Genomic DNA, 11,710 nt, shown 5'->3' on the forward strand with positions numbered 1-11,710 from the left:
ACTGGATGAAATTCCTCCTATCTGGCAATGGGCTTGCCACGATCAATTATGATAACATTAATTAATACTTTAAATAATTAAATTGTAATTCATATTGGATCCGTATCCAGTATATTCTGGATTTCTTTTAAAAAACACAATTTAATTATTTAAAGTATTAAAAGAATAAATGAGACAAGTCGGACCTGGAATAAAAGAATAAAAAAATGGTAAGTTAATGTTAACTTCTCCGTTAGACAGTCTATAGAGGATAAAAAAAATCAGTAAATAAAATAAAATAAAATAAAAGGTAGCAAAGAACGATGAAGGCAAAGGCGTGAAGAAAGAGTTGCAGGGACGGATTCGGGAGTGAAAAAATTTTGGTTCTTCATATATATATATTTTTTCCCTTTATAGTTCATGGGTCGTTCTAATTTTATTCTCTTCTAAATCATTATGTTGATTTTGTTTATTTTCTCCTCTATTTGGTGCCAGATTTTTCATTTATGTTTTGTGGGTTCTTCATTTTTCATTCATTTTTTGACTTTTGTAGTTCATGGCTCGATCTAATTTTCTCCTCATTTCGGAATCATTGTGTTGCTTTTATTTATTTTCTCCTCTTTTTGGTGCTGGATTTTTCATTTATTTTTAAGGCTTTTTTTTTTTTTTTGGGTTCTTTATTTTTTGACTTTTGTAGTTCGTGGGTCGTTCTAATTTTCTCCTCATTTCGAAATCATTGTGTTGCTTGTGTTTATTTTTTTTTTCTCTGTTTTGTAGCGGTGAAACTTCTATTTTTTGGGTTCTTTCTATTTTTTCCACCCAATTTGTTGCTGATGGACGATTATTGCTTGAATGATTTGCTCTTCCTATTTGCTCCTACTCCACAATCCGTGCTGGATCATGGATAGTGGCAGTGGTTGTGGTTGTATCTTTTGAATTCAAGGGTCTCTGGCACTCATTTGAATGAATCAAATCTTGTGGAACGACCTTATCTTCTGCTCCATTCACCCACTGCAAATGCTCAATCACCACCAACCCAAAACAAAAACCCTCCAAAAACAAAAAAGAAAACCCAACAAAATTTCAACAAAACTCACTTGGGAACTTTCTCAGCTGAGGAAAGTTTCTCTGGGATTGGGTTCCTGCAAAATTAGAAGAATCTGAAAAAACAGATTGGGTGCATTCAAAAATGGTGAAAATTTTTCAAGACAGGTGCTTTTCAGTAGTGTGAGAGTTGGAATTTACGCAGTGGGGGGAGGCTGTAAACCCGAGGCGGCGATGGGTCGGTGCTTTGACTGTTCGTGGGGTCTGAGGAAAAAGAAAGCAAAGAAAAAAAAAATGATTCAAGATGTTAACTTCTCCGTTAGACAGTCTGAAGTTAACGTCTCCGTTAATTTTTTTTTTTATTCCGTGTCTGACGTGTATCATTTTTGGCCTTGGATTTCTTTTAAGAAATCCAATCCGGATCCATATTAAGTAAGGGCATACAGGTTCCATTTTGAAAGCAAGAAAACGTCAAACTAGCCGTTGCAATCAAAAAACCCACGCTCCCTTCTCGAGTTCTTCTTCGTCTACTTCGCAACTCCTTTCTGCTTGCACAAACCTTTTTCTCAACTAAAAAGCTCCTACTTTCTCTCTCTCTCTAAACAAAGTGACAAAACCATACAAGATGTTCACCGAAGGCCTGGATGAAAGCGCGATCAACTGGATCAAACAGGTACTTGTACAGTTGTACTGTAATTTCTTGTAACTTTTTCAAGAAATCGATTTCTTAGTCTTTGATCTTGTCCCCGTTCTTTCTGTTCTATAATCTGGTTTTCATTTTGAGGACCTTCCTCTACAATTTGCTATTTTTCGTATGTTTTGAGTTTTGGGTTCTTTTCCTCAAGAACCAAAAGCCCAAGAACCAACCAAGGCTCAGAACCCAATTTTTCACTTTTAATTCGTATAAGGAAGTATCTTGGTCTCTTTACTAGTTTCAAATTTTTCTTGTTTGCCTATTCTTCGCTTTTAGTTTTTTAATTTTTTAATTTTTTTTTTTAAATGGACCCCTTTAAAGAATGTTTCTTTACCCTGTAGGGATCAGATTTACAAGTGGAAGAATCTCAACAAGTTCGATCTCCTCTTACCGAGAAAATTGCTGCTGACCCATTCCCAAAATCTCCATTAGCATACAAATACATTAGTGATACTGTTATGTCTTCCCCCAGTTTGCCTCCTCTCAAGTTCAACTCTGGCTCTCTGGCACCACATAGTCTGGTTACTCCCTACCTCGACGACGAAGACGACGATGATGAGAGCGTAGCTTCAGTTCCAGATGATGATGATGCCGATTACTCGGACGAAGAAGTGTTGGGATCTAATAATAATGACATTGATTTCTTGGATAACCCAATTCTACAGCGTTATGGTGAAGAACAAATATATGGTTACAAATCCATCCCAAGCTTGAGCCGAGGTCGTGGGTCTTCTGTGAATAGAGGTTTGTTCAAGGAAAATCTTCGGATTGAAGTACCTGAAAGTTTAAGAAGATATACTGATGGTGAATTGCGTACCAGAAGATATGCCCAAAAAGATACGACCCCATGTGGTGGGGGCAGTGAGCTTCGTAAACGGGTTCTACTATGCAATCTGCAGGTAGGAATTGGTGTCCTTTATTACTGTGATTAGAGTGTGTTAAAATGTTTCTTTGTTATTGTGATTTATGTTCATGATGATTTTAGGGTACTCCAACTCAACAAAGTATCCAAGATTTAGCCGACTTGGGAACTCCAAGTGCACCTCCCATAGTTGACATTGGAAGAGAAGAAGGAAGCTTTGAGGTTGTCAATCAACAGCGGAGAGCTTCTGATGGTTTCACAGGAATTGATCTAACTGATAAAGGGATGTGCCCATCAAATGTATCAGACAGCTTTAATGGAAGTAAAAAAGGTTTAGTGGAACGGAGAGCACAATCCTTAGAAACCAATGAACTTTGTGAAGGGTATTGTTTCTGTTTAGCCTCACTAGACCATTCTTACATTATGCGAACATCTTTCTTGGTCTTTCTTTCTCACCCTTTCTTCCTATAAACATTAAGTCTTTTCAATCTTTGTTGTTTCAGAGTAAACGAAAACATACCCGGTGTCGGTGAAAAAGAAACGCAGATCCCTTATCTGCAAGCCAGCCAATTGGATCATTCACCTTATTATAACACCAGGTACAGTCTATGTCAAATTCAATCTGATGCTAGACACTAGGAGATTGTTCTCTAGTGCTAATTTGATTTAGTGGAGTTTACTGCTCTATCCACAGAATTGAACCTTTTGTTTATAACAGCAGAAGAGCCTTTTTATGTCCTAATTATGCATTACGATGTGTGTAGTTATATTTTACTATATATGTATATTGTGCTATATGTAGACCAAAAAAAAAAAATCCATTTTGGTATCTTCTTTTTATCATCCTTTTTCAAAACTTTTTATCATTGGACAACTGAATTAGATTTTAATTTGCCTAGTTTTCATGTTTTTCTTGACTTGTTTTCTCTTTCTAGCTAGGTGTATACTCCCTGTATACTGGAGTTGCGCATTTTGTGCTTTTAATAATATTTCGATTACTTATCAAAAAAGTTAATGAGCATGGACCTATTTGATTTCTCTGGCTTACTGGATCCTCAAACTATGCCTTGTCAATTCAATCATTGCAGTGGACAATATGCATGGCAAACAATGATTGCTTATGATGCTACCATACGTTTATGCCTACATGCATGGGAAAGAGGCTGTACCGAGGCACCTGAGTTTCTACGTGACGAGTGCCTCATTCTCCGAAGTGCCTTTGGGTAGGTTGTGTTTTGCTTGATGCTACTGAAGAGTGAGATAACCCTTAAATATTTTTGATGTTCCATGGCTAGTTTTCAACTCTGATTGGGCATCTCTCCTTGTTCTCTGATTATATAGGTTACACAAATTTTTGTTGCAACCCCGAGGTGTGCAACCAATGGAAGGCAGGACTACTAAGAGTGTTGAACAAATATGCCTTTTGAATGCAAAGAAGGTTGTAGGGAAAATAAGAGTGGAAGGTAAAATCCAGATGTTATTCATGTACTATGTTTATATAAACATATTGAAACCAACTATTTGGAAAGATGAGCTTGGTGTTATATATATATATCCACAGGATTGTAAGTTGGTTTGCATTTTATCCGTTGGGTTGATTGGCCTATGCTTCTGTCGTTTGAAGATCCATATATATGTTACATATGTTCATAAGTGATAAAAATGATTATATGCTGATTATGACATTTGATATTCTCCCTTTTTTTTTTTTCTTTTTTTTTTTTTCACACTTGTAGAAAGTAAATCTTCGTTAAGATTAAGATCCTGTAAATTGTATTCTTAATTTGAATTAACGTGTAGTTGGTGGTTAATGGCAGTGAGGAAACTTCGAGTAATACAAAGGAGGAAACTTAAGAACACATATTCGCAGCGTGGTGCAATATACATTCAAGCGGGGGTAGAATATGTTCGGCATGTTTCATCACTAGTGAAAATTGGCATGAATTCTCTAAAAGTTGCCTCATTCTCAGTGGAATCAGAAGGTTTGTTCTAGAAATATTTGGGAATCTATTTTACTTTACTGTTGAGTGTGCCTACAAATCCACTTGTTGCGCTTAAAGACCACACTTCCAGTGAAACTACCATCTATTATAAATCATACAAGTGTTCAGCTTAATGTTGTTACTTTAGATATTGAAGTAAAAATCATGCTCATTAAAAGTTTGCAACAATTTACCGGGCAGATTTTATCGTACCTTTCTGAATCGAAGTCCTCAGTTTTCCCAAAGATCGAGAATATCTCCTGTGCAGGATGCTTTTAGTGGTTGTCTTCACTTCACGTCAATCATACACACTTTCATAGACATCATTAAGGACTGTTTATACCTCAGTAACTCCCCGTGGATGATTAATAAGTTTCTTCTCATGCTTGTAGAGCCATTATCATGCTTATTCCAACTAAAGAGTGCTACAGAAGATACTGAAGTGGAGCCAGGTTCTTCTATTTGCTTGCGCCCTGGAAGTGGAGATTACCATGTCTTGTAAGTAGCTATTATTACTTAACTTGGCTATTGTCCTGTGGTTGGCCAGCTTTAGTTTTTAGTATTCATGTTGGACAGCATCCAAGATTTTAATTGAAGAACCCTCATAATCTGAAATTTCTTACAGTGTGAATGTGCGATGGTCTTAATAGAAAGAATCATACATTTGGTCATTAGGTCTTGATATTATGCTGGAAAGAATCATAGATTTGAACCTATATAGGTTGTGATGTTATGTTGGCATTTTACTTAAAGGATACCCTTTGTGCTTGTAAGTGGTGATTTTTGAAAACTGTACATATTTAATAATTAATATTCTGTAGCATAGTCTACAAAACCAAACTACAGTCAGCCCCTTCAATGAGCAGTGAAGGAGAGATCTTACCCATTTTGTAATTTCAGTTTCCCGGAGAGCCAAGGGGATGCTCTTTTGGTAGAAGTCCAAGACAGAAAAAATTCAGTCCAAGGTCGAACTACAATTCAAGTTTCATCCCTTACTGATAACCCTGTATGTAGCCTTCCTCCATCTTCCAATATCAGATATCGTACAGTTATACATATTATTTCTCATACTATCATATGTTACTTGATGTGATTGTCTGACTATGCAGAGTGATAGAGTTCGGTGGTGGCCCATATACCATGATGATCAAGAATGTGTTGGAAAGATCCAGCTCTTTATTGGTAGTACAATCACAAACGATGAGACTAATCATATGAAGGTTACATGTCCTTCAACTCAACTCAGCTGAATACCACAGCTATGACCAATAAAAATAACACTACTAGTTTATATGTCTTGTGAAACTTGTTTACAAAAGCTCAATAACGGAATGGGGTGAGATTTTAAAGATTACATCTAAAATGCTGTTTTACTATAGTAATATATGATTCTTTATGAATATCTCTTATGTTATTTTTCTAAAATAGGTAGTATTAATGTATTCAGATTATTTCATCTATATTTGGAGTTGGACTGGCCAGATGTGTGTGACCGTTGCAGTTCTATATGTGAAACAGTTTCTGAATTATTGAAGTTCTCTTTGCATATTTGTTGGTGCTCAGTCTCCAATCCATGTATAGAATGAGAAACTGTGGTGTATGAGAATTTATGTGAGTGTGAGTTAGGTAGCAGGTGTTTGCCTGTGTAAATTAAAGTTTTATTGTTCTTCCTTCACATGTTGCAGAGTGGACCTGTTGTGGAAACTCTAGCCTATGATTTATTGCTGGAGGCAGCGATGCGTGCACAACGTTTTCATTCCAGGAACTTGTGGTTGCATGGAAATTGGAAGTGGTTGTTGAATGAATTTGCAGACTACTATGGTGTTTCCGATTCATATACTAAGCTGAGGTGCGAAACAAATGTAAATTTTGTCAAGTCAATTTAAAGTTACTAATGATGCTTTAACCTCCTAACATTTTCACTTACCTTGGCTTTCCTTGTAGATATCTGTCACACGTCATGAATGTGGCCACTCCAACAAAAGACTGCTTGGAACTTGTGAGCGAGCTACTTGTACCCATAATAAAGGCTAGAAGTGAGAAAAGTTTGACCAGGCAAGAGGTAAGCCTCTTCTGAAGACCCACATTGCATCCGTTACCATTTAATGATTTTTTAATCAAACTCTTGTGCTTCTGATTTACTTTAAAATGATTGTAGCTAAGTAGATGTTGTGGATGATAATTTTCTTTTATGATTAAAAACTTGAAACGGAAACTACGTGCTTGATGCAATAAAATTGGTCGAGAGTTCATTGCAGGGACTTGGTGGGCTAAATACTATCTGTTGTTGTCCATTTAGCGATAATGTTCACCAAGCAGAAGCAGCCTCTTCATGTGCCTTAAGAGGAAAATGTTAAAATATGAATATAACAAACTTTTTGATATTATAATTTTTTGATGTCTGTCTTGCAGAAAAATTTACTATTGGATTGTGAAACCCAAATAGAGAGTCTTTTAGCAAATGTTTTTGAGAACTACAAATCATTAGATGAAGATTCTCCTACGGGGTTAGTAGACTTGTTTGGTCCAATGCAAGAGTCTGCAGCACCAGCTCTAGCACCTGCTGTCCAAGTCTACACTCTTCTTCATGATATCCTTTCTCTAGATGCACAGACTATGCTCAGAAACTATTTGCAGGTAATTTAAACTTGTCACTGAGTCTTGCAATTATATATGACACAGAAGATGAAATTTCATGTTCTATATGTTCAACTAATGTACCAATCCAGAGTATATGGGCCTCCCATGTAATATTCTGCCTTCATACGTTATACTAGACTAGATATAAAGATAAATGTTAGTTTTCCAGGAAAGAAAGAGCAAGATCTCGGGCAGCCTGAAGCAAGTGACCTGTTAGCTCATTTACTGAAATCTTCCATGCCTCATGTGATTTAGCAGTGGGATAATGGGGACTGTAACTGAAGCCTGAAGACATGTCTATAAGCAAATGTCCATACAATTTCTCATCATATGACCTAGTCATAGGACTTGTCTGTCTTCTTTTGCACTTTGTTTTGACAAATCAGGCAAAATGAAAATCTAAACCAAATGACTTTTATTTACAGACAGCAGCGAAAAGGAGATGTTGGAAGCACATGGCAAAGACTGATGAGTTTGTGTCGAGCAACTCTGAAGGTTTCCTTATGGACTCCATTACCATCTCCACAGCATACTTAAAGATGAAGAATCTTTGTATCAACATAAGCAATGAAATTCAGGCAGACATCAAGATCCACAACCAGCATATACTCCCCAGGTACTGGCAATTTTTATTCATGAAACACTTTTTTTTAGACAATAAATGTTCAATAACTTAAATATGACACAGGGACAGGATCTTAAGTTTCCCAATTCCATCCATAAGACATGAATACAAACACACTCCTACTTCCCAACCGCCAAGACCACTCATCGAATTAAAAAAGAGAGAACAATTGGCCTTCTTTAATGTTTTGTATTTTATTTTATTTTATTGGCCTACTTTTTTTATTTTATTTTATTTTTTCTTTCTTTCACCTTTCCTTTGAGGAGGTGAGTCAGCTTTAGCTAGGTTCCTTTTGCAAAACTTTTTAGAAGATGCTTTTTGCTTTTTGGTTGTGATGTGACATTAAGGTAAAAATAGTTTTGAATGTTTTGTATTTTGAGTTGTTTGTTAATGCTTTTACTTTTTTATTAAAAAGCGTTGTCAAACGAACCTGAGATTTCTGTCAACTATCATTGTTTTGTCTATTTGACTTATAATATTTTTCCCCTTTTTGTAGAGTTTCAGACTATAATTGGATTCTACGATTTGAGATATTTATGAATTCCTAAAAATTATAATTTTGTATGCTTTACTATATCATATATCTTCTGACTCATATTAGCCTATTTCCAGCTCAATCGACCTGTCAAACATTGCAGCTGCCGTTTACAGCACAGAGTTGTGCAACAGGCTTAGAGGTTTCCTTGCTGCATGGCCTCCATCTAGCCCACAGCCGCATGTAACTGAACTATTAATAGCAACTGCTGATTTTGAAAGGGATCTTGAATCATGGAACATCAGGTTTGTAAAAGGCACTTAATACAAGTTCATTAAGTTTTCATATATTTGAATGACTGACATTTTATCAAGAACATGGTAGCAACACAGCTTGCAGCCTATTGTTGAAGTAGAAGCTTCCTTTCTGACATGCTGTTTTCTGTTTGCTTCAGTCCGGTGCAGGGTGGTGTAGACGCAAGGAATTTGTTTCACAATTATATAATGGTGTGGGTACAAGATATGCAACTTAATTTACTTGAGCTTTGCAAAGCAGAAAAGGTACTGCCTCATTTAAGACATATATGAATTAATCTGAAACAAAAGTATATTTTATGTGTGTGTGTGTTTCTCCTCCCACCCCTCTATCCCAGGCTGGGCCAAATCTTAAGCATACACCAAAGATATTGTTCAAATGAGGAACTAGATTAACTTACTGTGTTCGAATTAATGATGCAGGTGCCATGGTGTGGTGTGATGACAAATCATTCCACCTCACCATTTGCTGAGGAAATGTATGAGAAGATTAGAGACACCCTTATTCAGTATGAAGTAATAATCAATAGATGGCCTCAGTACTCATTGATTTTGGAAAATGTAAGTTCTACTCCCACACTACCCCAACCCCCACAACCCCCCCTCCCCAAGAAAAAAAAAATTAGAGATACGTGCTTACAGATTTCAGCTCATATTTGTATGCATTTAAGCACTTCTGCATACACACTTTGACGCACAATATTCTTGCATCTGCTGAAACATTGCAATTGCTTTTGTGATTTTTGAAAGGCCGTTGCAAATGTGGAAAGAGCAATCATAAAGGCGCTGGAGAAGCAATATAATGACATATTGACTCCTTTGAAAGATAGCATCCAGAAGAAGCTTAATATGCAGGTTCAGAAGCTCACAAGAAGACAATCAATGACAATCTATTCTGTTCCTAATCAAGTGAGTGTGCTTTGCATGCAGATATTCCATGTTATGGTATTAATTTTTGGCCACCAGGAATTTGAATAGGTGCTTGAATTGAACTGTGGTCAAATTTAGCCAGTAACAAGCAGAGAGACATGTTGATATTTGTATGTGAATATATAGGATTTGAAGTTCATTGTATATTCATGTATCTTACTTTTTTTCTTTTTCTTTTTTTTCTTTTTTTTTTTTTGTTCAGTTAGGAATTTTTCTGAACACCATGAAGAGAATTCTTGATGTCCTGCACTGTAGAGTGGAGGAAATCTTAAAGTCTTGGGCATCATATCTGCCAGTTGGGGGAGATAAGAAGTCACTGTTTGGAGAGCAGATGAATGGGATCACAGTTCTCTTGAGAACAAAATACAAGAATTACTTGCAGGCAATAGTAGGGAAGCTCATAAGCAACGTAAGCTCTATTGACAATCCAATAACCTTTGAATTCTACCCAAAGTCAAAGGTCTTTGTATTAATTGCCGTAATATTTAACAACCATTTAAACAGATAGCCACCTCTAACGAGTGTATTACTAACAAAGAAGAACTAGGTCATTAGCCCTCGTGAATGAATTTTGATACTTTGTTCTTCTTTCTTATGTCCCTAATCTGTGTTCCAAACAAATGAAAAACTAATCCACATAATTGTAATTTCTTTGAAAATGATTGTATCAGATGCAAGCTAATCGTAACACACGGCTCAAAAGGATTCTGGAGGAAACAAAGGAAGACGATGGAGAGGCTGAGGTCCGTGAAAGAATGCAAATGCTGAGTTCACAACTCATTGACTCTATATCCAACTTGCACGGGGTTTTGACAAGCTGGATATTCATTGCAACCTGCCGTGGATTCTGGGATAGGATGGGACAGGTGAAGAGAATCCTAGTATATACACCAGGTTTACTGAATTTCTTCTCAAATCTAATGCACTTCCAATTTCAATTGTTTGTACTAGATTGTTCTGAAATTTCTCGAAGACAGGAAGGAAAATCGAGTATGGTATAATGGATCTTATTATGCTCTCGGGGTAAGTAAATTTAAGATCGGTCCCTTCTAATCCTTGGACTGAGTTGGAACTATTGGTTGATTACATTTCAGCAAGGATCATATCCAGAAACACTCTCTACATGTCAATAGAAGGGGATTGCATTCTGGTTATGTTCAAGACCATGATGCATTTTGGCTTGCTTAAGTTTGTGGTTGGTGCTGTGCTACTGTAGTTATGTCTCACGTACAATGTTTCTTTACAAATATTCCAACCATATGATTCTGTTTTGATTTGTAGATATTGGATGACATCTTTGCTTCGCAAATGCAGCGATTGCAAGGAAATGCCCTGCAAGAGAAAGATATTGAGCCCCCTCGTTCAGTAATTGAAGCTCGATCAATTCTTTGTAGAGACACAGCAAATGCAACAGATCCGTCTACCTTTTTCTTTGTTTAGAAGTTGGTACCTCCCAACTGACAAGTTCATGTATCAGTTCATAGTATAGCACTAAATAATTTTTGGTAGGTGCTTCATTATATTCTTTTTGTGTATGTCTATATTGCATATCAAATTTCTGCTTCTTCTCAAGAAATCAAATTGAAGTAAATTTTCTCATTTGTGTATTTTGTTGCCAAATTTTTTCCTCATCCCTTCCTTTCTCATGTAGGACTTTTAGGAATACACTTACAAGTGGTCTGTAACTTTACAAGACATGACACTTTGGTCGTTCTAGTCAGATATAATGGAAAGCAGAAACTTTTGCTGGTGTAGGATAGCATATAACTGATTAACTGCTTACCACCCTACCCTCCATCCAAGGCATCATTTTTATCCTTTCATCAGCGCGTTACGATTTATTACATTCAAACAATGTAACATACAGCTTTAGCCACTTAAACTAAACCTCTGGCATGCTTCTTGTTATCATGATTATTTATACCTATTCCGTTTGAGCTTAATAGCTAACAAGAGATACTAATCCATACTACTCAACGCAGCTGGAAATAATGCACAGCTGTGAAGACAAAATCAATGGGATCCTGTTAGCTATCTTGTTATTTCCTTCTTCACAACACCTTCATAATTCAAAGGCCTTTCACCCCCACAGCTTAAATAAATCAACTTATGTGCTTGCCATAGTAAACGTGTAGGTCAGCCCAGATCCTCATAAAACAAAGGAT

General features: G+C 36.5%; 1 protein-coding gene across 4 annotated transcripts; it reads left to right on the forward strand.

The window, feature by feature from the left end:
- The first annotated feature begins 1,451 nt into the window (after nt 1-1,451).
- Nucleotides 1,452-11,318, forward strand: LOC132183137 (uncharacterized). Of its 4 annotated transcripts, none has more exons than XR_009440361.1 (22): nt 1,452-1,696; nt 2,059-2,616; nt 2,703-2,962; nt 3,083-3,178; nt 3,668-3,802; nt 3,921-4,042; nt 4,397-4,561; nt 4,954-5,059; nt 5,462-5,567; nt 5,671-5,781; nt 6,247-6,410; nt 6,506-6,623; nt 6,974-7,198; nt 7,627-7,817; nt 8,439-8,606; nt 8,756-8,861; nt 9,039-9,176; nt 9,366-9,524; nt 9,748-9,954; nt 10,217-10,439; nt 10,860-11,050; nt 11,197-11,318. XR_009440361.1 is itself a non-coding variant. In XM_059596536.1 (22 exons), exons 1-22 carry the CDS (start codon nt 1,649-1,651, stop codon nt 10,983-10,985), a joined length of 3,576 nt encoding a protein of 1,191 aa, XP_059452519.1. In that variant the 5' UTR covers nt 1,452-1,648; the 3' UTR covers nt 10,986-11,164. The 4 variants fall into 4 exon arrangements, 3 of the variants coding, with proteins under 3 accessions (XP_059452519.1, XP_059452518.1, XP_059452520.1); XM_059596536.1 differs by lacking the exon at nt 11,197-11,318 and adding an exon at nt 10,497-10,568 and having other exon boundaries at nt 10,217-10,411; nt 10,860-11,164; XM_059596535.1 differs by lacking the exon at nt 11,197-11,318 and adding an exon at nt 10,497-10,568 and having other exon boundaries at nt 10,217-10,411; nt 10,827-11,163.
- The last annotated feature ends 392 nt before the right edge of the window (nt 11,319-11,710 follow it).

This window comes from Corylus avellana, chromosome ca5, assembly GCF_901000735.1.
Source record: "Corylus avellana chromosome ca5, CavTom2PMs-1.0".
NCBI lineage: Eukaryota > Viridiplantae > Streptophyta > Magnoliopsida > Fagales > Betulaceae > Corylus > Corylus avellana.